The 27,654-nt window shown below is 33.6% G+C and overlaps 1 protein-coding gene across 1 annotated transcript in view; it reads right to left on the reverse strand.

The window, feature by feature from the left end:
• Nucleotides 1-4,307: 4,307 nt before the first annotated feature.
• The window catches only part of LOC140447206 (uncharacterized), a 427,560-nt gene continuing 404,213 nt past the window's right edge, over nt 4,308-27,654 (reverse strand). Inside the window, exon 6 of the mRNA XM_072539719.1 lies at nt 4,308-4,737. Within this exon, the coding sequence (XP_072395820.1) occupies nt 4,664-4,737 (74 nt within the window). The 3' untranslated portion in view covers nt 4,308-4,663. The remainder of the gene's footprint in view (nt 4,738-27,654) is intronic.

The raw sequence follows: 27,654 nt of genomic DNA on the forward strand, positions 1-27,654 counted from the left end.
GAAGAGGATACAGAATGGGAAAAAAAGAAATAAAAATACTCTGTTACGTAGACAAAGCAATATTGATAGCTTAAGATATAGATAGTCTGCAAAGACTGGTCTACAGATTTAACATAAAAGCTAAAGAATTTATTATGACAATCTTATCTCAGAAAACTAAAACAATGGTAGTCAGCAAAGAACCAACCAGATGTAAAATAGAAATTGATGGAATCAGTATTGAATAAGTAATGGAAATAAAATACCTGGGAATTACATAGTCTAGCTATGGAGACCTGGACAAAGAAGTCCAAATCAAGCACAAAAAGCAAATTAACTGGCAAGATTAATAAAACTATATGACGACAAAAGACACATTAACACTAATATAAAATCAAGAATTTATAAAGCCAGTTTAAGACCAATAATGACATATGCCTCAGAAACAAGATCCGATACAGCCACAACGCAAAGGCTACTGGAAACGGCAGAGATGAGAGTACTGAGAGGAATTACAGGAAATACGCTGAGAGATCGAAAGAGAAGTGAAGACATTAGACGAAAATGTAACGTACAATACATAAATGAATGGACACAAAATATAAAAAAGAATGAAATAACTACATAACCAGAATGGAGGAGACTGGTGTAATCAAAATAGCAAGAGATAAGTCACCAATCGGCAGAAGTATCTGACGACCGCGCAAAAGATGGAGTGACAACCTTTCATGGAGGTAGTAATGCGCCAATGAACGTGTATGTCGTCTATCCGTCTTTTACGGGGGCTTTCTCTTGTTCTGTTTCCTTGGGGCTTTCATCTCTGGACAACTTTTACAAGTCGATTATCTGGCATTCTTTCTAGGTGATCAGCCAGTTTAGTTTTTGTGATCTTTGTGACAAATCTAACAATATCTGCACTCTGCATTAGTTCATCCAGCTCGTGGTTCATTTTAATTCTCCACGAACCATCGCTGCATTGGGTTGGTCCAAATATCTTCCTTAGTATTTTGCGCTCAAATATGCTCTCAGCTTATTGGTTTAAATTAAGTCGATTTGCCACGGCTCTTTGGCTCAGGCCTTCTCTCAATAATGCTAATGCTTGAGCTGCATTGACGGATGTGGTATCGATTTGTAATGTACTTGCGAACTTCGTAAAAAGGACTGCTGTATTAGTTGATTGCTATGAAAATTGATTCTTTTGATGTTAACTGAAACAAGTCGGTGCGTGTCGATTAGAATGAGTCAAATTCTGACCCCCTCTCTACCTGTTGCAATCTTTATTTTTAATTCGTCATCCGATTCACCCAACAGCTTTTTTGAAACTTAATAATGAGGTTAATGAACATTAACCTCACATTAAATACATGTTTTTGTACATTAAATATTTTTAAATTCACACGTTTTAGATTGAAAAAGGAGACATACTTTTGTAAAATAATTTTGAGTCAATTACTTTGCACTAAAGTGTAGTTTTCCATAAAACTGTTCATTCAATATTAAAGCTATGTAAATAGTTGATTTTAAAATACAACTAAATGTCACCATTAATAAACAAACAACACTTTTCGATATTAAGTTTTGTAAAATTTCTATGTCTTTGTATACATTTATGTAAAAATTGCTTTTTTAGTATTTTTTACGTTAAATAAATCTATTCTACACGATGATTTGACTTCGTCATAGAAGTTGAAAATATTAATATTCAGAATATTATTATTCATTGCAATAAAGTTGCTTAAATTACAGAAATTAAATTGAACTCTTAGGACCTCTTATTTTGCCGAAAATTGTATCAGCTATACAGGGTGAGTCATAACTATTGGGACATAGATTAAGGTCAGGTTATTTGGACCAAAATATGGCTATTGGGCCAAATATGCCTTAATAAAATGTTGCTGGGAAAAAAGATACAGGGAAAGTTAATTTTTGCTAATAGTTTCCCTGTATATTTATAAATTGCTATCAAAATTGGCACAGAGGCATAATCTTAGACAAGAAATAGTATTTTATTTACAACTTTACGTTTTGTCATAGAGGGCGCCACGTGGATCGTTCCTAATGATCAAATTAAGTCTAAACTTTTTCTGATGAAACTTTTTAGTAATTTTTATTAGAAAATATGACGTAAACATCATTTTTACGTAAAATTGGTACTCCTGTTTAAACATGATAATTTCAACCCTTTTCGATAAAAACGCAGTCGAACTGCTTAGAGTCTTAAAAAGGGATTTCAAATATTATTTCATTTATGAAAAGTATGCTTTGGACTGTCAGATAATTGTTGTTGGTAAATGTCATTTGTTCAGAGTAAATTATTTTTGATGTGACAGTGTAGTGTAATGTTGCATTTTTTAAAAGTAATCATTATTTTTTTTTATTGAAATGCCTCGTCACAATCATTTTACTAATGAAGAAATGCGAGATATGATTTGCGTATACGCACAAGAAGATTTTTGTGGTCACTCGGCAGCCAGCAGGTATGGAATGTTATACGCAAACAGAAGGCAACCAAATCACAAATCTTTTGCAAGATTATATCGTAGTTTAGGTGAAACTGGGTCATTTCACACTAAAAATCGGGGTGATCGACCGAAACAAATCACACCAAATCAAGAAGATGAACTTTTGGTTCGAGTAAATGAAAATCCTGAAATAAGTTCACGACATCTATTAGCAGCAACAGGGGTGAGTCAGTCGTCTATTGTTAGAATTCTAAAAAAAGAGAACCTCCATCCTTACCAATTCACTCCTGTTCAAAATTTACTTCCAACAGATCTTTCACGACGGTTACAGTTTTGCCAACATATTCTAAATGATCATCGCAATGACAGACACTTTATTAAGAATATTATGTTCACCGACGAAACAACTTTTACCAGACAAGGAGTTTTTAATTGGTGAAATAGTTATTATTGGGAAGATGAAAACCCGCATGCTATTAAAGCTAGACATTTTCAGCATGAGTTTAAATTGAATATTTGGTGTGGCATTATAGGCGACCAACTACTAGGGCCTTATGTTTTTCCTCCGAATTTAAATGGAGATTCTTATTTATTCTTTTTGGAAAATATTCTTAGTGATATTTTAGATGATCTGTCACTGGATGTAAGAAGAAAAATTTGTTTATGCAGGATGGAGCGCCACCTCATTTTTCATTAGCTGTTAGAAATCATCTTAATGACGTATTTCCTCAACGATGGATTGGCAGAGGCAGTGATTTTCAATGGCCACCAAGAAGTCCTGAGTACAAGCCGCTAGATTTTAATTTTTGAGCACATATGAAGTTTTTTATGCCAATGAAATTAATATACGAGACGAACTTTGGACATACATTCAAAATGTAGCTAATCTTATAAGGGGATAGAATAATATTTTTTTAACGTCCGAAAATCCTTTATAAAAAGAAATAGAAAAGGCATAGAAATCGGAGGAGACCATGTAGAACATTATGTTTGAGTTTTTGTGAGTTCTTTTAAGTTAAAGTGTGTTTAGTTTTGATTTATCGTCAAAACAGAAACCTTATGTTAGCTGCAACTTTGTTTATTAGTTTGGTATTTGATAGTGGAAATGTAAATAAAATACTATCTCTTGTCAAAGATTATGCCTCTGTGCCAATTTTGATAGCAATTTATAAATATACAGGGAAACTATTAGCAAAAAACGAAAAACAAAAATTAACGTTAACACCCTGCATCTTTTTTCTCAGCAAAATTTTATGAAGGCATATTTGGCCCAATAGCCATATTTTGGTATAAATAACCTGTCCTTAGTCTATGTCCCAATAGTTATTTAAATCGCATTTCTTCATTAGTAAAATGATTGTGACGAGGCATTCCAATAAAAAAAATTAATGATTACTTTTAAAACATGCAACATTACACTACACTGTCACATCAAATATGATTTACCCTGAACAAATGACATTTAGCAACAACAATTATCTGACAGTCCAAAGCATACTTTTCATAAATGAAATAATATTTGAAATCCTTTTTTAAGACTCTAAGCAGTTCGACTGCGTTTTTATCGAAAACGGTTGAAATTATCATGTTTAAACAAGAGTACGAATTTTACGTAAAAATGATGTTTACGTCATATTTTGTAATAAAAATTACTAAAAAGTTTTATCAGAAAAAGTTTAGACTCAATTTGATCATTAGGAATTATCTACGTGGCGCCCTCTATGACAAAACGTAAAATTGTAAATAAAATACTATTTCTTGTCTAATATTATGCCTCTGTGCCAATTTTGATAGCAATTTATAAATATACAGGGAAACTATAAGCAAAAAACGAAAAACAAAAATTAACTTTAACACACTGTATCTTTTTTCTCAGCAACATTTTGTTAAGGCATATTTGGCCCAATAGCCATATTTTGGTCCAAATAACCTGTCCTTAGTCTATGTCCCAATAGTTATGACTCATCCTGTACAGATAAAAGCGTCAAACATACTTTTCAAAAGCTTTACTTAACTTTCCAAATTCTCATATGAAGCATATCACAATATTACTGTATTTAATATACTATTACCTATACACTTTTCCATTTAACATATAATAATTATTTATATTGAATATCACACCACTAATTTTGATTTCATACTATTTACATATAAAAGTATGTACATACGTAATGTTACACTTAACCTACATAAAAAATATCATTAAGTCCTTTTAATTGTTACCGCTGGCACAAATTCAGCACAAAAAATAGGCAGATGATGAGACTGACGGTTGCAGGCCTATAAATGGAACCTGAAAAAAAAAGTTTAAAGATTAAATTTTGTGTATTATATCAAAATATTTAAATATTTATTTATTTATGGACAATAACTGCCATAAGACTTCAATATAAAGCAGGACATTAATTGATACTGATAACTTAGTGTTTTTTTCTTATAACTAGTTTACGCCCTATTTAAATTTTGCTTCAGTACATTAAAGTTACATAATAACAGGTGATTCAGTAAAATAGCACGATTTGACAACGCTGCTGCCGAAAAAATAGAGAGGCCGTGGGCTTGCAAAGTAAACATTGTAAATCTGGACACGGAGAAGTTTAGTTCACAGTATATACCCAATAGTAGCATAAGTAGAATAGGACGGGTGGGGAGAGTGATTTGCATGCGCCCAGCCGTTGGTAATGGCGGCGGCGCTACTAGTCACGTTAGGTGGGGGGTATGACATATCAAAAGACTTATGACGTTGATGTAAGTGCTAAAAACTTTCCTGTACCATAATATATATTCTCTCTGTATCAGATATTATGTTATACATTTATATATAAAAATGTGTAAGTGTATAGTATATTTTTGGACAGAAAGAATATATTTTTTAGGCATAGAATAATTTTTATTTCTTATGATATTTATTATGACTATGTTTACTTTCCATTAAAAGCATACTTTTTGAATTTTGGCGGCTAAACTTCAGAGAATATTTTTGGAATTTGCCGGGTAAAATTCAGAACCTCCGTTTTGAATTTACCGCCAAATAAAATTAGTTTCGGCCCGTATTTGGCGATAGAAGTTCTTTCCCAAAACTTTCTATGGAAGTTACCTTACTACAGGGGTATATACTCTGGTTTAGTTATCATGAAGAAGTGATAGGGTGAACAAAGCGCATTTGCTGTGAAAACTTATTATAAAAATGGTAAGAGTTTTCAGAACAGCTCGCACACCACAGAATATTGAAGCGGTGTGAAACTCATTACACGCTAGTCCTCAAATTTATATGGGAATAAACCACAATTAACGTGATAAACCAATTGAAGGCCTTTGAAATGTGGGTATTTAGAAGGCTACTTAAAATTCCCTGAACAAATGACACCACAAATGTCGAAGTATTAAATCGAATGGGCAGAGAACGAGAATAGCTGCCAATAATAAAAAGAAGAAAAACTGCTTATCTGGGTCATATATTTCGAAATTCCAAGTAGCAATTCTTAAAGCTTATTATGGAAGGGAAGATAGAAGGAAAACGGGGCATCGAAAGAAAAAAATACTCATGGCTTAAAAACTTAAGGGATTGGACAAACCTCGATGCCCATGCACTCTTTGAGCCGTAGTATACCAGAATTGTCGCCAACATTCATTAATTGGATATGGTACCATAAGAAGAAGAAGAAGACGTCTACAGGAATGTGTTCAGCTATGGGGTCGCCACACATATTATTAATTTTTTTTTGATTACATGTTAATAAAAATTTAGGTCAACGTAATCGTTTCATTCTTGATATAAATCTAACATGTTGTCAAAAAATTAGGTTTAAGAAAGTATTTCTTCTGGGTGTAACACTTATATCACAGAGTATATATATATTTACTATAAACATATAAATATTTAATTCCCATTTAAAATTTAACAACATTATCCCTTCAAATTTTGTTTTACTACGCTGATGTAGCAAACAATAGAGAAACTAGTTTGCACATTATATCAAAAGTTTTAATTGAAACTTATAATTACTCTGATATGAGAAACTAATACATTGTAGGTATACATTCTGGATAAGCTGAAAATTATGCTGTAAACACTTCTCTTTGGAATATGGTATGCAGGATTTTCTTAGTGATTACGCTTCATAGTTAATAAACTTATTTGGAAATAAATATAGCTCTTTGTCATTCATCTTCTCCCCAAATCTCTCTGAAAATAGACGCTTCCTTTCTTACTTATAGCCCAACGGTCGCTAGAGTATTATGTGTTTATTTTCTGGAATTTGCCTGTCATAGAAGTGCTCGGGACTTAGTACTTGGGAGTGTAGATTATTTCCAAATTGACTATCCTAATACACCAATAAAAGACGTGTATATGACATGCCGAATAGCCTGCAAATAGTAGGATAGAATTTTGACTACAAAAAACTAATAAGCTATCAATCTTGTACAAATAGTACCTAGTAGTATAAATTTAGTAGTATAAATAGAAGTTGTCGTTCCACCGTTTTCGTGGTCTTCCTACTAACCATCCTTCTATTGAGGAACCATCTCTTGCCGTCTTTACTACTCTATTTGTTGTCATTTGGCTTCTGTGATCGTTACATTCTACTTTTCTCTTTCTTACCCAGTCCCTGATAGTCTCCACCTTATATCTACGTCAGCGTCGTATATCTGTAATTCTCAATATGTTCAATAGTGTTTTATCATCAATTTTTTCAAGTATTTTCTTCCATCTCTGCTATTTCTAACACTTATTTTGTCCTCTCTGTGTCAGGTCGCGTTTCTCTAACTCCATTACTTGTTCTATTATCTGACCTTTCAGTACCAATTTACATCTTAGCATAAATATGTTTCACAGAATGCCACCATGTAAGTACTGTTAATCACATTTAAGTCTACTGTAATTGAAGGGTCCAATGCATAAACCGGTCAAGTCACATAAAGCAAAATGTTAAGGCGAAGTAAAACATTTTTGAGGTTAAACTGTGAAATTCTTATAAACTTTGTATTTTCTGTTATTTGAAGATCATCTTGTTAACATTATTTCTTTAAACTAACAAGTTAAAGAAGAAAAAAATTATAGGGCAAAAAGAATTGGACTTAACTGGATTATGCAAATTATCCATCTTTTTTTGTGGGGAACAATAAAACAAAATAGAATTTGATATTCAAAAAATTATTTCCTAGTCGATTAACAAATGAAATAAACGAAAACATAGTTTCAACTAAATGTTAGGGTAGAGTTTATACATTTTTCTTTGCTTATTTTCGCTGAGTTCTGGTACCGAAGTTTCCTTATTGTCTGGTAAGACACTCTGATGATAATTTCGAACTGCTTCATAAAACATAAAAAAAATTGATTAGACTGTGGCACATAATTTGTTGCCGATAACATACCATGCTCGAATTTGTTCTTTTTCAGTTTTCTCGTTACAGTGTACAACTTATGGTCATGGTAATATAATAACATTTTTCATCACTTTCTATCTAGTTACTTTATCCCTAAGTACAAATCAGGAATATGACAGTTTGAGTTAAAATTCATTAAGTACATTTCGCTTATTAATTTTAAAATTATTGAGTTCTGATCATTTCTTTTAAAACAGGATAGTAAAGTAACACCTAACTTCCATAAATAAAATCACTTATATCTAGAGTATTCAACAATAAAATTATAAAGCAAAAAACTAACAAAATGTTGAATATCTCTGTTGTACTTATTTAGTGAGACTTATCTCTATATAGACGATATTTAGGTATCACATGCAGCAACTTAAACTTTTAGTTTGTACGGTTTTATTATGAAATTTGCAGTTTAGTTAAATTTTGCAATGGATTGTATATGTTTTTATTTTGTATTTTGTGATATTGACGAATTGTGTAATTTTAGTAAATTTTAAATTGTTATTAGCATTTTTTGACTTCTTGTACGATTTGTCCATAAAATTGTACAATAATTTTTACTGACAATAAAACATATTTCTATTCTATTCTATTCTATTATATAAAGTCTCCGGTCTTTCAGGCGTTGTTTCTAAGAAAACGGTTAATTTTACAAAAAAAATGCTAATAACTAGGGGTGGCGATTTTTGACAAAACACCGATTTTCGGTTATACCGGTTTTTTTTGCTTACGGTTTAACCTGGCGGTTATAACCGGCCAAAAAAAACCGGTTTTTCCAAAAACCGGTTTTCGGTTTTTTTAATCCAATAGTTACAAAGTTACATTTACAATGCACTTTAGTTTGCGATACTTCATTCGACTCGATATCAATATGATCAAAATTAGTACTATCGAAAGAACATCAATATCAATATAAATAAAACACAATTTTTAATAAAACCATTTTTTTCTATTAATTATTATATTTATTTATTATTTTATTATCAATATATATTTAGTAATTATTATTAAATATAATATAGCATAAGATTAATATATACATATTGCAATAATATACAATAAAAGAATATGAAGTAATATTTTAAGTAAAAAAGTATAGGTTAGAAGGTTACAAATAGGTTATATTATATGAAATGGATTTAGCATTATGTTGGCCAGTATTTTTCAAGAAGCCTATTGAGAAAAACTCGTTCATATATATGTTGGTCGGTTAAGCGGCTTCTCTCATCTGACACAATATCATTCAATGATGACACCAGTCTCTGATGCCACCGAACTTCCGACCAACGACATGTATTTTTATAGCTATAAAAGCCAAGCCGGGCATACAGGTTCTGTTCTGATCCCAGAATGAAAACGGATCACTTGGCAGCAAAGGCCGCTGCAGATACAGAGTCAGTTCATTTGAAAAAGAACTTTGTATCTGTGTGTCCTGAGAACTTGAACTGAAACCACTGTTCACCAACTCCAGATCGTGTGAAGACCAAAGAGGGTTTGATTTTAAACTCACTTTGGCTTCTTCATTCTGGAAGGAGCAGGAAGGAGAAAGTTTTCTGATTTCGGTAAGGTACGCCTAACTTCCGAGCCTAAATTAGATGTGACTGTCTCCGCTATATACGGAGTGATTGTAGCATGGCAAAGCAGGGGATTTCGTAAAAGCTTAGTGCCCCTCTCTTGAAGGCTAGTTATAAGCTTTTGGCATAACTTTTGAGCTGTACTAAGGTTTGGCTTGAGGTTTTTTAAAAATCTTTCGATAATAGACACAAGGGGGATAACAAGGCTAGCAGTAATTTACTGGAAACCCGAGATCTCCTTTGTGGCCTCATCGAAAGGCGATAAAATGCTTACAATTTCAGTGATTAGTTTTATATCTGAACCGGAAATCATCCTTGGTGCTTTTTTAATCGAGGGATCTGCCAATATTGCAGCTATATATGGGAACATTAGTGTGAATCTTTTAAGCATATGGTAGACAGAATTCCATCTGGTTGTAGTCAGATGCAGAGAGCAGTAAACCAAAATTATTATACTACTGCTCAACAGAGAGCGCTAAAATAATTCAGGTTCTATTGTCAATGAATATAATGAGAGTAGAATATAATATGCAATTATTGTATTCAATTAATGATGCAAATTTAATTTACCATTTAAAAATATAATCCTCTAAAATACCCACCAATTTTCCTCTCCTCCCAAACCCAAAAAATTCCCCACCCCAACCATTTCAACTTATAAAAAATTTCCTAGTAAAAATAAATTGAATAATGCAATTCATCTTTTATTTTTGCTACCATCAAAAAAAATTATCATGTATTACTTTTAACACGTTTGTATATTTGTATAATATGTACATTTTAACTAATTTAATATTTCCTGTATGAGTGTATCGTTTTGAAAACGTAGGGAAATCCTTGGAGATTCGTATTCGTAATCGGTAATTCGATATTTATAGCCAGAACATTATTTTTGGTAATCAGAAAAAGCCATTCACCCACTTTCAATGTCAAGAGTCAAGTGTGAAAAATAGATGATGTACCAGATCACTTCTTATGTAAACATTATGATTACAAATACCTTTTCAACGAAATATTATAATAAAACTTAATTGTTTCTGGCTGATGAGAGTTTGTACTTTCAGTTGGCTTCTGTATTTATAAAATAAAATAAAATTTGAATTATGGTTTTGTTTGGAATAATTACTTGAAAATAATAATTATGATTGGGATCCAAAATAATACCTAACCTAACCCTAATCACCGTAAAAACCTAATAACCGGTTTTACTTTAAAAATAAAAACCGGTTATAACCGGGACAAAAAAACAACCGATAAAACCGGTTATTGCGAAGTAAAAAAACCGGTTTTCGGTTAAAACCGGTAGGTTTTTCCCATCCCTACTAATAACCATTTTTGTTTAGAATTATCTTAGCTACATTTTTTGTTTAAAACATTTTTATCTACTGTGTACAGATTCTTGGTAAATTGATTTTTTTCGTTCCCCCTCTAGGAGTAGGGATTTTGAGGAAAAGCTGGAAGTAGGAGTTGTAAACTTCTTTTTTCTGTGTGTCTCTTTTGTGTATCTTTTTTGGTGTCCCAAAAATTCACATTTTTAGCAGAATTCAGCGTGTTCGTCTCATTTTAGCAATCAAATTTCTGAATACTGGACTATATCACAGAACGAGAATCGCATAAAATGATTAAACCACACAGGTTAGGGGTTAAATTGCTATAATTAGTTTAAAAAAAATAGTCGCTTATACAAGCTTAGTAAATTATTACATTTATTAAAGTTGATAAGTAATTATCAAGAGTTTCTCAATTATATTTTCTATTACATAATTTCAAATTTGTTGCAAACCTTATACTGATACTTATATAAACTTCTAAATTTAATATCAAAGTAACTAACATAGGGACAAGCAAAAAACACTTTGAAAGTTACGTAATCTTATCAAGAGAATTCTCAGAAGAGCCCGCCATCCTAACTTCTGTCAATTTTGGACAATTCTTTCGATATAGGGTTTCATTAGTTAATAATATTGTCTCCATTAGACCCCAAAAATGTGATATACTTCCAAAGTAATTCAATTATTAGGCCATACGTTCAGTATGTGAATCGCTCCCTGGAGTCGCAAAGTCCTGATTTCCCCGGAGGAAAGAAACCGATACTTTTTGGGGGTAATGCAGACTTGTGGTGTTGCGTTTATAGTCTAGGAGTTGATTCATCGTCATTGGCAGCTAACTACATGAAACTATATTAAAACACATTCGTCTCCTGTAGAATGTTCTTGTGCATACCAGGTGCAGCATGAGTTTTAACAAACTACAGTAAAACTTTTGCAGAACGGACAGTGTTTAGGTCACCGAACATTTCATATGTGGGTAAATAGGAAGACACCTCCGAGCAACGGACACCTCTTTATAACAACTCAGGACAAAATGTGCATTTTTTTCTAAAAAATTATTGCTCTTTTACCTGCCAACGACGGAAGTCAGGTAAAGGCGAATAAAAGACTAAAATTCTTCTTCTTCTTTTGGTGTCTCTTTGTTTCGAATATTGGCGATCATTCTGGCTATATTTATTTTAATAACTGATGATTTAAGTAGATTAGTTATTGTTGTGGAGAATCATTTCCTCAGGTTTTCTAGCCATGATATTCTTCTTCTCCCAATTCCTCGTTTTCCGAATACTTTGCCATGAAGGATTATTTTCAGTAATACGTATTTAGTGCCATTTCTCATTATGTGTCCGAGATATTCTAACTTTCTTCTTTTAATCGTATACATAACTTCTCTATTTTTTCCCATTCTTCGTAGTACAGTCTCGTTGGTTATCTTGTCCGTCCATAATATCCTTAGGATTCTTCTGTATAGCAACATCTCGAAGGCTTCAAGTTTTTTCTCAAGTTGAGATATGTTTACTTGTAGTCCAAATCTTTCAGTTACTTCAATTACTTTGTTTATTAGTTGTTGTAAACTGTTTAAACTACCTGCAAAAATAACGGTGTCATCTGCATAGCGGATGTTGTTAAGGCGTTCTCCATTTAAAAGGATTCCATGTTCGCAATTTTCCAAGGCTTCACTAAATATTTTCTCTAAATATAGGTTGAATAATATAGGTGAAAGTATACATCCTTGTCTAAAGCCTCGCAGAATCTGGATCGCTTCCGTCGATTCATCTTCAAGATTAGTTCTTATTGTCGCTCATTGGTTCCAGTATAAATTTTGTAATATACCCCGGTCTTTATCATGTATTTGGACTTTTGTTAGAACATCCATCATGTTTCGGTGTTGAACTGTATCAAATGCTTGTTGGTAGTCCACAGAGCAGGTGTAGATATCGCAAGTCATATCTCTGCATCTTTGCAATATTACCTGTAGACTAAACAGTGCATCTCTCGTACCTAGGCCCATGTGTTTAACAATGAACCACACGTACACAATGAACCAACCAATTTTTAGTTAGTAATACGCATTAAAAAAAACGCCGGCTCCACTGTACGAATGTACTAGATAAGAATTTGGACGCATCTAGTAAAATTTTCAAGGTAAGCTTTTTTGCTTTTTTTCGTACATGCCTGAATTATCTGAATTTTCTGTGGTGCTATACATTGATATATTAGTTAATGTTTGGATATTTAACTCTAAAATACACTGTTGTAGATAATGAATTACTGGTTTTTGATTGGTAAAAGGTACGGTACGTACACAATGGACCAAACTATGTTGGAACACAATGAACCATGGTTCATTGTGTACCCTTCCAATTTTTTAGATTGATTTTTGTTTTCAGGACAGGTCGCATTAAGAAAATGGAAAGAAAGAAAGGCGCACATACTGTTGATCAAATATAGGCAGCATTGGATTTAGTAACCAGGGGTATGAGTATTTGGAAAGCTGCAGTAGAAAGTAATTTGGCGTATCCTATATTAAGGCGATACGTTGAAAAAAGAAAATCTGCTACAAACGAAAACATAAGAAGATGCTCTTAAGACCTACTTGAAGACTTGTGCACTTATGTTTTATGGATTAACGTCTACTGAATGTAGAAAGGTTGCATATAAAATGGCTCAAAGAAATATTATCAAAATCCCTGATTCCTGGAAGAATGCAGAAATGGCTAGCAGGGAATGGCTCCGAAGTATTAGGAACAGGCATACAGATCTGTCACTGAGAAAACCAGAGCCGTGCAGCCTGGCACGTGCGACATCATTTAACAGAGATAATGTTATTCGCTTTTTTGATAACTTATATGCTGTAATAAATTGCAAACACAACGGTGCAAAAAACGCAGAAAATATTGTCACCAGCGGTGAGAAAGGGACGCTAGTAACAACGTGCTGTTTTATAATAGCCATATCTCCAACCTACGCTAAACAACAATATTTAGGTTATATTTTTGATTTCGCGATAACTTACAACATAATAACGAATTACAATCAACACAGTTTATTTTCCAGATGATTAAAGACCTAAAATGTATCTATGACCTAAGTGTAGAGCTAGCTTCCAGCATAACTGTGATGTTAATCAAACGAATTTTTGTTCCATCTATTCAGTGTTTTGCGCTCACTTTGCAGTACTGACTCTTATGAAGAACATTGTTGAAGGATATATATTTTAAGCAATTAAAATTTTTATTTTTTCTAAAAAGTATACATCAGCGTTCGTTGGCTCAATATCTTTTCTTTTTCGTTAAGCTTATCAGCAGTACTTAAACATTTTAAACACATTAAGTTTAAAATATATTCAATAGTAAATTATTGTTAAACTGTAAAATCAATTTAAGAACATGAAAAATATAATTTCTCAGCTAATGATCCTCACAATATCTACTCTGTATTATAATCAGAAGGCAGTCGCATGCATCGAAAATAGCACAACAAATGAAATTTAAATTTAAAAAAGGAGTTAGATAAGGATATGTGCTGTCACCAATACTATTTAATTTCTATTCGGAAGAACTTATGAAGAAAGCATTGGAGAAATAAGAGATTGGGAGAAAAGTTAACGGCCAACCAATTAATAATATTAGATACGCAGATTGTTACGTCCCTCCACATATTCTCAGTTTTTATTAATAATTTTTATTATTTTATTTTTATTTTATATTTTTAATTCTTTACTTAACGTGTGTGTATGTTTTGTCATCGTAAATTAATACGGACCTGTACAGCCCCCCCTACTCTTAAGGGAGCAAGCGACGGGACGACACGCATATATTTCAGTCTTAGTTTAGAGATAGTCCTGTATAAATCGTCGCGCTAAACACTCCAGTATTTTAACCTGACAACGTGACCTTGTGAGATTTTGTTCCCGAATCGCCCAGTGCACTGAGGAAGAAGAAGAAGTATCCATCACAGCATCACAGGTACCGTAATTTGATTACATACACACATAGTATTTATATTAATTGATAAATTTACATATAACTTATTTTCATATTAAAACTAAACCAGCACCTATATAAAAACAATTATGAGTGAGTGCTTCTCTTATAGAACTTAATTAACTTCATTCACAGATGATACGGTTTTAATGGCGGAGACAGTAGAAGACCTGCAAGCCATTTTAAACAAGGTAGTCACAGCTAGTGAAGAGAAAGGGTTAACAATGAACGTCAAGAAGACGAAATTCATGATTATTTCAAAAAAACAAAGATTGAATGCAAACCTGTACATTCACAATAACGAAATCGAACGGGTGCACAAATATAAATATTTGGGAACAAGCGTTAATAACAACAATGACATCATAGAAGAAATAAAAACTAGAATTGGAAAGGCTCGAGTTGCTTTTGTTAATATTAAGGACATTCTGGGAAGTCACGACATTAACTTAAACCTGAAAATGAGATTGGTTAGATGCTACATCTTCTCGATACTGCTGTGCGGAGTAGAGACTTGGACTTTAAACAAGAGCAATACCGATAAACTAGAGGTCTTCGAAATGTGGATATACAGAAGAATTTTGAAAATACCTTGGACAGACAAAGTAACAAATAGTGTAGTTCTTCGAAGAATGAACAAAGAACGGGAGCTGTAGATCACCATCAAGAGAAGAAAGTTGGAATATCTTGGTCATGTGATGAGAGGGAAAAAGTACCGATTGCTAAAGGTAATTATCCAAGGAAAGATTCAGCGCAAACGAAGCGTGGGGAGACGACGTATATCATGGCTGCGCAAATTAAGAGACTGGTTCCAGTGCACATCTAACCAATTATTTAGAGCAACAGCTTCAAAGATACGAATAGCAATGATGATTGCCAAACTCCCTAGAGGAAAGGGCTTTTGAAGAAGAAGAAGATGCTCACAGGCCTGATCCGACCGAACATGTAATTACTGTTAATAACTTTGTGCTCCATCTATATACATTTGATAGAAAATTACCTCTGTAGTTCTCCTAAATTTACTATAGTATGTCTACCTCGTACATTGAGCGTTTAATTTCACACACACACACACACACACACACACACACACACTTATACACACACACCAACACACACACACACACACACACTCACACACACAAACATACATAAATACACACACACATACACAAACACAAAATAATGTATAAATATCTATAACAAATAATAAATAAATATCCAATTAAATTACTGTATTTAATTTTAAAACCACAGAAAGTATAGCACGAAGCTTCGCGTTAGTCTATGGTACCGCCTACTCTACTACTTTTTTTTTTAGTATGTCAACTGTCAACATTTAAATTTAACAGTCTAATCCAATTATTGTGATTTTTGTTAATGGTTTCTTATGTACCCACCACTTTAATAAACTTACCCTTAGTCACTGGAAAATGGAAATACCTTTCAATTTTTCGTTAGTGTCATTTTCTACATAGTTTGTTAATTAACTTAACGTTATAAAGGATAGAGTTTTTTAATAAATTTTCTTTCCGTTTCCTTCAATCTTTCAACTTTCAAATACATTTTGTAGATTTAGCGCCAACTTACAATTTTAGCAAAAAGTGCATCTCACAAAGTTACCTCTAACTTTGTCAACGTTAGATTCAGAAACTTATACAAAGTTTCGCAGACTTTTGCCGCACTCGGAAGTGACGTAATCGGAATCAGTTAACGAAAAGTTGGCGCTAAAAGCGACCGGTCCTGGCCTAGTCTGTTTTAGGGGATGAAGTGGTGCAATTTATAATCATTATCGTGTGATGTGCGTGGACTGGGCAATTTTACTTATTCACGGCGTGCCCCGACTGCCTTTATCACTGTCTTAAAGACGAAGGAAACTCCACAAAACGGCAGACGATGATGGAAAAAAACTGAGAGCGCTAAAGAGCGATTTGTCCGACGGAATATTTTTGTACCTTTTTTCAATCTTTATAAAGTCTTTAAATTTTGATTCTTATAAATATATATAGCTAAAAGTTTCGTCATAAATATTGACTGACAGATTTAGTATAAACGACACAGCTATATACACCTTTGAAAACAGTTGCATTGATATATACTATTTTTATAAGATTTGGTAATTTGACAGAAATTTAAATTTAAAATAGATGCATTAAATGCATATGTAGTTCATTCGTTTTTATTTGGGAATTCCACAAAATTCTATTGATAGGTACCCAACACTATGCGAAAAGAAAAATTTCTCTTCATTTGCCCTTGTTCCTTTAATATGGATAGTGAACTAAACATTTTTTAGGTGCTTCGCACTGGTGGCGGATCGTTATGATGAAAAACAAAACATAACAAGCAATGAATACAACTTTGAAGTTGTCAAAGAATTCAAGTACCTGGAAGCGATCATAACATCTGAAAATAAATATGAAAAGAACGTGGCAGCCAGGATCATTGCAAACAAGGCATATTATTACTCATTAATGACCGTACTTAAATCAAAAATACTCTTAACACCAGCAAAAATACGAGTGTATAAGACAATAATTTGTCCCATAATAACATATGGAAGCGAGACATGGACTCTGAACCAGCGGGAAACGACAAAATTACTGGTACTGGAAAGAAAGATACTGCGGACTATCTATGGGCCTTGCAGAGAAGAGACAACAGGAGAATGGAGAAGAAGACACAACTCCAGACAGTATATAGAGATGAAAACATAGTACGCTACATTAAAGCAAACCGAATAAGATGGGCGGACCACGTACAAAGATCGAGTGACGAAAAACTCCTGAACGCCACATTCTGGGTAAGGCCCGATAGCAAAAGGTCAGTTGGTCGTCCAAGAAAGAGATGGAAAGACGCAGTAGCCAGTGATCTACGCAAAATGGGAATACAGCAATGGGAAATAGCTGCTCAGGACCGACAACAATGGAGGTAAATAGTAAACGCGGCCAAGACACACATAGAGTTGTAGAGCCAAATGATGATGATGACTACAAAATTGTATAATCAAAAGAGATATTAAAACCTTTTTGTGATTTCTTTGACAATTAATTAAATATTGGTGTGTTCCGAAATAAATTTTACATTTATCTTACAGATAAGTAACGGCAACATAATTTGACGTGAAAAGACGGGTACATTTTATTTTATAAATAAATGTATATCCTTCAGATCACTATCCGTCAGATAGGACAATATTTATCTGGAGGTGAAAAGATCTCCAAGAGGTGAAAAGACATGCAAGAAGTTAATTATTTTAAAAAATTTGTTTTTAATTATTTTGAAAATATTGTTGATCCTAAAAAATTGGCTGCGAATTTGGTGATCTGTAAGAAATATAATACAAAACTCGAGCTTTCCCAATAATAGTTTTATACTTAGGTCGATTCATAAAACGATTTTTACAAAAAGTTCAGCGATTCTCCAAAAGTGTCTTATTTGTTATGAAAGTTGTACAACAGATTAAAATATTATTCTGTTGTCGTCCTAGCCTTAAATAGGAGGAAGACAGAAAAATTAAGTAGAGTGATTGTAGATTCAATTGATTGGATCCCCCCTCGCATGGTGACGGGCAAAATCACTAGTATGAGATAACTATTTATTGTTGATGTGATATGGAATTTATGATGATTTGTATGTTTGATATATTAGTCATGTAACTAGCAGATTGAAACCTAGTCTAAGCCATAAACATATATTTTTATTTACGTAATCCTAGACTAGCACCAGCTAAAAGGAAAACTTCAGTTTCCTTCTTCTCGTTACATTGTTTACTAATTAATTTTAAATTTTAGAAATTTAACTCTTGAATATTATCATTTTTTCAATTCTTTTTTAGTATGTGACATTTCGTTTCAATCCATATTTTAATCATCTCTTACTATCGGGTTTTTAATTTGTCTTCGATCGTTTTCGTGTTCGGCATGCTTCTAATTTATCACTCAGCAAAGGGATTATCGATATAATGAAAGAGTCAGAACAGATATTCCCGGAAACTCTTAAAAGTATTCTCGATTGCCTTTAAGACCATCCCTATCGAAGGGATGGAATTATTCAAATTCCTCCCTAACCTTCGTGTTTCAATAGCGGTTCAACATTCGAAAATAGTGTTACTAGAATATAAACTGGATTTAAAAGCTTGGCATCACTCAGTTTCTTGCTCAAAAGGTTGGAATATATCAATATTATAGAAAGTTTGCTTAAAAATGAATATTTAAAAGTACAACTATGTCATTGGGCCCTGATAGCGATCAAATCTACCACGTTATCAGCTGTCCCGAAATATAGTCATTTTAAATGGTAAAAGCAAGCCATAATTTAATATTTTCTACCTCTAATGCAAATTTAAGTGCATTAGTTAGTGCTGACAATATTATCTCAAGTGAGTGGCACTTCTTTTCGTATTATTTTTGAAACAATAACAAAATAACCTCTAAATAATACCTACGTAAAGAGATAACAAAAATTCCAGTTGGGTCTTGACCAGTTTTTTGGACCGGCCACAGGCTCGGCTCAACTTCTGATCAAGAAAATTAATAAAATGACTTTATACAACAATAATACTACGCACAACTCCACTAAACACAGTTACTTAGTTGTCGTCGTAAATTATTTTAAACATCCAACAAAACAACAAGCAATAGTCATTTCCAGCAGTCAAGGTACAAAAATCCATGATTACGTCGTAGCTGTTGGATCACTAGGGAGACCAATGAATGTACTTTTTGCTTTTAGAATTGCTAACAATAGGATATGCATATACCTCTCTTCAAAAAACACTGTTGATGCTCTTCTTCATTCTTATAAATATATCGAAATAAATGGATGTCAAGTCGAAGTAAGAAGATTAATTTCTCCAGCCCAGAGACTTCTAATATCTAATGCATGTCCTTAAATCCCGAACGAAATAATTGAACAAGAATTACAAAAACTTGGTATTCACACTGTATCCAAAATGACTTTTCTTCGAGTAGGTATGTCTGAAAGCGAGTACAGTCATGTTCTGAGCTTTAGAAGGCAATCATTTATTACACCGCTGGAAAATATGTCTATTCATGACTCTTTTACCATAACTTATAATAATACTTCCTACCGGTTATTTCTCTTAATAGACGAATTCAGTTGCTCCAAATCTAAAACCATTGGTCATCAAGAATCAGAATGCGCTCACATTTCAAACCAAACTAATTCAACTACCCTCTTAGATCCATCCCAAAACACATCATCATTATCTAAACGTCATGAACCTAATGATACCCCTTCAACTCCCCTCTCAGATTCAACTCAAACTACATCGTCATTATCTAAACCTAATGAACCTAATGATAAAATATATCAATCTACGAAAACCGACCTAATCCGAAACATATCTAAAGATAATCCAAACACTTCGTCTTCTTCTTCCAAAACAACTACGACAACAAAATACTACGACACCAGAAATACCAATAACCTTAAATAATGCAGTCAATTCTAAACAGATAAAAAGACATAACATATCATCTTCTGAAATTAACGATGACAATCCAAAAACCGACTCATCCGTTTTTAATACCCCTAAACAATATAAACCAAAAAAGAAACCCAAAACCTTTTCCAAAATCCCCCGCGAAGATGTCAGTCACTCCCTAGAATCCATCAAAGACAAAATCGAAAATAGATCACCTCCATTTATACTAAATTTCAATGAAATATGTGATTTTATGGAAAATGTTTTAGACTCTCATAACCCTGAATTAACTTCTAAAGATTACTCCAATGAACCAGAGGAACTAATTCAGATCCTTAATTTTATTTATTGTACACACAAAATTCTAGGTTAAGAAATAATATCACCCGACTAGCGGAAAAAATAAACCCTAACCCTTCTTCAGCTGACGAAACTGACGAATCGTCACTAGTTGAGAGATAATCAAGGGATGATTTTTATTAAACACTTGTACTCCGAAGTGATATCTCATTATCCTAATTATCTCCAAATTTTCAGTGATGCCTCTAAAGCTCATAACGGACACACTGCTGCATACTACTGTAAATATACTACTCACACTATATCCATACCTACAAACTGCTGCAACCTCGCAGGCGAGACCACAGCCATTTTGGAAGCCTTAATTTTCTTCAAAACGCGTAGTGAGAATAAATGTATATAAACTAAATATACCCTACAAATCCAATATTTCAGGCTATAAAAAATGAGATAAATATAATAATCAATTCGAAAAGAAATAGCATTTATCTGGATATCGTCGCATGTAGAAACATTGTATGAACATATGGCAAGACTACTGAAAAGATTCAGGAACCAAACTATATGAGATTTATCCCCTTGTGAAGACCATCTCGAATAATCCATCCAATAAAAGAGACCAAGTAATAACTAACCGACTCAGAATTGGACAATCTGCACTAACCCATAAATTTTTAATCAACAAAGAATGTTCTCCAACCTGCAGAAACTGTTCTCTCCCATTGACGGTGAAGCATATTCTGATTGACTGCCAGTACCACGAAGAAACAAGAAGAAAATATGGTATCTCAGATGACATCAAAACCACTTTAACCATAAACATTGACCATGTAATAAATTATTTAAAAGATTTATTTTTATATACATCTATTTAATGTAAATAAAATGAACTCTTGAGTACGTTACTCCACTAATAACCCTGCGTGGTTGATGTGGATTATATGTTTTTTCTAAATAAAAAAAAACTATGTCATCAAATGATTAAAATACCTGTCACTTGGATCAAGATTTAGTAGGTTGAAGGTTGACAGTATTCATCGCTCATGTTCAAATAATGTACAACTGATAAGTCTCTAAGAGAAAACACCTTAAAACAGTTACAGTAAAATCCAAACACTACCGAACTTGAAAATATTCCCAATTTTATAATTTAAGAAATCAGAGGAATTGCGTTAAGTTATAAAGCAGATATCATCATCAACATCATTCTCAGCATATTCTACCGATTATGGTGTAGCCTCCCTAACATATTCATTCTCCATATCTGCCCACGATTGTCTAAAATTCGCTTTTCTGTGACATGTTGTACCGGCTTGTATCCTTATGTCATAGGCCATCTTAAATTTGACTGTCTTCTTGGTCTCTTGACGCCTCTTGAATACCACAGTGTAGTTCTAGTGGACCACTTATATGCTTTTTTCTTTAGGTGGATTGGCATCTTTGATTTGAATATAACTGAATTTCTACCAAAAGATGTCCAAGCTAGTTTCATTCTTCTGTTGATTTCTGGAAGTAAGTAGCCAAATTTATGTATTAATTGTCCCAGGTATACATACTCGTCTACTGTCTCAAGTGCAATGTTGTTTATTATTACATCTTGGACATCGACTAGCTCGTTGTACATGGTTTTTGTTCTTGTCAATTTCATTTTTAGGACAACTTCATTGCTAGCTGCATTTAGGATGCTTATAAGTTCTTGTAGTTCTGCAGGACACTTGACAGTTCATTTTGCTGAATATATTTTCTAGTAAAGAGCTTTAGTGATATAGCGTCTCCTTGTCGGACGCCTCTGATAGTGGGAAATTCTGGAGTGTTTTCATAAATTTTTACCTTAGCTTTTGTTTGTCTCTGGAGATTTGCTAAAGTTTCTATGTACAGTTTGTCAATGCCTTGGTTGGTCAAAGCTTCTATTACTACCTTGAAATTTATGAATCGAAAGCCTTCTCGAAATCTATAAAGGTTAATGCTAGCGGTATTTCATATTCTTTACCTCTATTCATTAGTTCTCGAAGTGTATGAATATGATCTGAATCCACTCCTGAAGCCAGCTCTTTCTCTTGGCTGTGCAGCATCTAATGCGTTTGTTAATCTGTTGTTGATGATCTCTGTAAATATCTTGTATACAATTGGTAGAAGACTAAAGAATATATTAAGAATAGGTCTATAGTTTGTGATATCCTCTTTGCTACCTTTCTTATGAATAAGAATGATATTTGCTGTATTCCAGCATTTTTCCCCAGTCTGCTTCTGTCAACAATAAAACATCTCGTTCACCTAAGTTATATTTAGAGTATTTCTCTTGAATTTGATCGTTTTTGCTTTGATATTCTTGAATTTTTTTTACAAAACCATTTACGTCATAGTAACACCAGAGCTTTTACCCTATTTTTATCGATTTTATCGGATTATATTGTTTAATAGATGATCGGTCTTTAAATTTTACAATTGACTCATCGACACACATTTTCTGTTCACACAATAATTACCAAATTGACAATTTAGGCAATCCAGCAAAAGTTTAATTTTATATAACCGATCGTATTATTTTTTGGTATTAGCGACTTGTCGTTTACATGAAAAAATCTTAAAATGGTCTGAAACGTATTCCTTGGCACAGTTCCTGCAACAAATGAAAGAGATAGATCTTCTTGACTTTACCAATAATTTCTTACTCCAGGAACTAATAGTAGCCCATTAAAAGGTTTATCCTGATAAATGCTAAGAGTTCCTCCTTGGACATATTCAGTTATTTTCCCTTTTGTGTGGCATAAATTTTACTGTGATAAGTTATATCTTCTATAATTTTATCTAAAAGCTTAACAAAAATATCTAAAGCGGTCTCACATTCTCTAAAATAAACTTCTTCCCAAATAGAGGCAGCTTCTGTATATTAACGAATTTCTATGGTTTTCTCTACATTACATCTCTATGACCAGATCATCATCGAAATATGATTCATTACTCTTCTTTATGTGCCGTCTTCTACCGAAGGTTGGCAACCATCAAACGATAGGTTTCTCTGTTTTGTGTCGCATGTTTTATGTTCACAGCTTCTGGTATTTGAAATCATTCTCTCAAGTTTCTCAGCCAGGATTTCTTCTTTCTGCCCAAACCTCTTCTACCTTCAATCTTGCCTTCCACGTTAAGCTGTAGCAGACTGTACTTCTTATTACGGAACACATGACCCAGGTATAACGCTTTCCTCCTTTTAACAGTTGTTAACAATTCCACCTCTTTACCGATTCGTCTAAATACCTCTGTCTTGGTCACTCTGTCTGTCCAAGGTGTTCTCAGTATGCGTCGGTACTGCCACATTTCTAGAGCCACTAACTTCTTTATAGTTGCTGCTGTTAACGTCCACCCTTCAACTCCATAAAGTAACGTAGAGAGTACGTAGCATTTCGTGGCGCGCCATCGGAGGTTAACGCTTAGGTGGCGGTTGCTTAAGAGCTTTCTCATATTGATGAATTTGGATCTTGCTATTTCAATTCGGATCTTAATCTCTACGTCTGGGTCCCACTTATCATTTACTGTATCCCAGATATTTAAATCGGTGTACTCTTTCAATACGTCCGGCTTCAATATTCAGGTCGATATGTTGAATGTTCTTTTTACTGATCACCATAAATTTAGTTTTCTTTCTATTGCTCTTCAATCCAAATTGGTTGCCAGTTGTATTTACTCTATTTAGCATCATCTGTAAATCTTCGATGTTATCGGCCAGTATAACAGTATCATCTGCATATCGATTCATTATATCTTATGCATTATATCTAATGGAGGCAAAAAATCATCAAAATCATCATTTTCTGTAAGTTCTAACCATTCGGCTTCAGTCAAATCCTTTTTTTTTCGCCACTGTGGACAATGTCTGAAATTAAAAAAAATTTATTACAATTATGCTCAAGGGTACTCTCAAGTACCAATGAAAGAAATGTCATTTTTAGTGACTAAACATTCAAAACCATTTAAAACAATAATTAGTTAAACAAAGAACTTACTTACCCGGCCATTTTTTATAAACAAAACACCGTAGACGTTATTTCAATAAAAAATACACTTTGAAAGAGCACTATGAGTAACTACAATCAATGAAATCGCGTTGTTCAAGGCTAGACCTAAATTTACCGCTAAGAAATAATCGGTTAAAGCTAGTCAGACTAGTTTTAATGTAAAATAGTGGTATTTGTGTGTACCTTTTTGGTATGAAGTGGTATTTACGTGTACCGGTAGGACTTAAAGGTTAACAAATTATAATCTCGTCTGGGACTAAAAGGATTAAGTTATAAAATAAATTATATATATCATAATTTTACAAATACTCTGACGGATACATTGCAAGCAACCACACCACTGTTTTATACCTTGTCTTCTAGATCGTAATCCAAATAAATGATTATGATAAAAACGCGAAAATAAAAGAAGACCAAATTTCAAGGCTCTTTGTATTCAATTGAAATAAATTTCTTTCTTTAATCTCCGTACTATCAGGTGCTGACTCATCTAATGAACATTAATTTGCAATCACGTAGGAATCTTTCGATGGATCCGTTTTTTCTTTTTTATTACCCTTTTTTCCTTCGTTCGCGGTGAAAGTGAAACGTAATGCTTCTAGAAACGTCAATCTACTTAAAAGCAGGACCGGGTTGAAAACGTCTCAATTAGTGAATTTAGGGTCTGCAGAAACTCGATCCGAAGTTAAGAAATGCTTAATAAGACCAAAGAAACGGGTTGCTGGAGAAATTTAATTGGATGGTCGATTTTTGTATGCAGAAGATTAGCGGGATAAGATGGAACTTTTTATTTACGGTGTAATTTCGGATGATTTGAATCGTCCCTTTTTACTCTGAAGGTTAAAAAATAAAATATCTATATTAAACTTATATTTTTACCAAACTTTGTAGTGTTATAAATATTAAATAGAAAGTGTCTTATAATTAATGAATCTTATTTTTTTACGTTTATTAAAACAACAAAACTTTACTACAGGGTGTCAATTTTAAAACTTATAATGGGCCATATCTCAGGAACAAAAGCTGATATCAAAAAATTCTTAAAACCGTTTCTAGGATCATCATCAATCAGCCCCGAGTTGTCCATTGTTGAACATAGGCCTCCTCTAGACTTTTCTATCTGCTTCTGTTCTGCGCCTCTGTTATCCAATTGGTCACGATTCTTTTGAGGTCGTCGGTCCATCGCGTTGGGGGTCTTCCTCGGCTTCGCTTGTCAGCCCGTGGTCTCCACTTAAGCAATTTTTTTGTCCAACTGTTGTCTTTCATTCTTGCAACATGTCCTGCCCATCTCCATTTTTGCCTTGTAATATGTTCGATAATGACGTCTAATCTCTCCATCTTTCGTTGTGTCCTTCTCAATTTTTCGGCTGATGTTTTTGTGAGAGTTAAGGTTTCTGCTCGGTATGTGAAGACTGGTAGAACGCACTGGTTTCTAGGATAGTAAGCTGGAACTAAAGTAACATAAAAGGCTCCACCCACCACAGCCAAAAAAGTTTAAATTGCAAACCCCCACTTATGAAGACTCATTGTAAAGATTATAAAAAATGCTATCCAATGGTATAAACAATAATTATACACGGTGAAGCAATAATTGTGAAATTTTGCTTTAAATGGAAAATTTAATGAGGTTTTTGTTAAATCTGTTGATGACCCTGTATAATTATTGTTTAATAATTATACTTTGTATTTGACTTGACTTTTGTATTTGTAATGCTATCTCCTGGACTATTATTTTTAATGATAAGTGCCCGTCGGAGTTTTTTTTTTTGTTAAATAGAAACTTAATTTGCTGTTTTTGTAAAACAAGTTGAAAACATCTGTTTTTTGGGCTCTGTGAGATTCAATAATTTTTGGTTTATTTGAGAATTTTAAATATCATTAGTTTTCATCGATTGTACGATTAGTACTGTCATTCAGCTGTAGTTGTCACGATAGCTTACAGTATACCTGAACGCTTGGAGATCATTTTCATATTTGCCTCCCAGAACCAGTGTTATTAACGAACAGCTCAATTATTTCATGAAAGGCATCCGGACAAAAATATAAGTCACGTGTACGTGCGAGATTTAGTTGAAAAGTTTAGAGCTTACTGCATCAACAAGTCAAGTATCTGCAAGACTTTCACATGGGTCGGTTAGAAAGGTGTTAAAATTACATAAGTTTCACCCGTACAAAATATAAATAATACAGGCAAATTAAGCCGTAAATCATTAAATAAACAAAAAATTGCGAAGTGGCTGTAACTTTCTACACTCATAAACAAACACATTCTTTTGAAAAACCCGATGAGTCCCGAGCATTAAATGTTGTGCTCGACCCGAAATCCAGGTATAAAGACCCCGGCACTACCCTCCCCAACTACGTAACGGTCATTTAATCTTTGCTTATCCACTGCTGGACATAGATCTCCCTCATAATTTTCCATCTATTTCGATCTTGTGCCTCTTGCATCCCATTCCTATGACAACGTTTTAGATCGTCAGTCCAACGTGTTGTTGGACGACCTCTGCTTCGGTAGGCATCATCTCTTGGTCTCCATTCCAGTATCCGCTTTGTCCATCTATTATCTGTCATTCGAGCCACGTGACCTGCATCAGCCACTTCTGTTCTTTGTCGTAGCTGGCGATTTGGGATCTTGTCTCGTAGTGAAACGCCCAACATAGGACGCTCCATCGCCCTTTGACACACACGGATCTTTTGAACTGTTCTCCTTGTCAGGGTCAATGTTTCCGCACCGTAAGTTAACACTGGCAAAACACACAGATTAAACGTTTTTCTTTTAAGGCATTTAAGGCTTTTAAGGTTTTTAAGGTATATCAGACGATTTGAAAATATGGTTCAGCTTGCCAAAGGCTGCCCAAGTCAGTCTTATACGACGGAGAAGCTCAACGGTTTGATTATCTTTTCCTATGCGGATCTCATGACCTAGGTATTTATAGGCCATTACCTGGTCTATGGATCTCGTTCCTACGCATTTATCTTCGCTGACTACAAGATTTGTCATCATCTGGGTTTTAGATATATTTATTTTCGATCCCCCTTCTAACAAGGAAAGGTAGAGCTGATTTAAAAGTTCTTTGGTCTCATATATCCCATCAGCTATTAGTACAATATCATCTGCAAACCTTAGATGGATAAGCTTTTCTCCGTTTATGTTTATGCCCTTGTCGTTCAGTTT

The sequence above is a fragment of the Diabrotica undecimpunctata genome, chromosome 8 (assembly GCF_040954645.1).
Source record: "Diabrotica undecimpunctata isolate CICGRU chromosome 8, icDiaUnde3, whole genome shotgun sequence".
In the NCBI taxonomy this organism is placed as follows: Eukaryota; Metazoa; Arthropoda; class Insecta; order Coleoptera; family Chrysomelidae; genus Diabrotica; species Diabrotica undecimpunctata.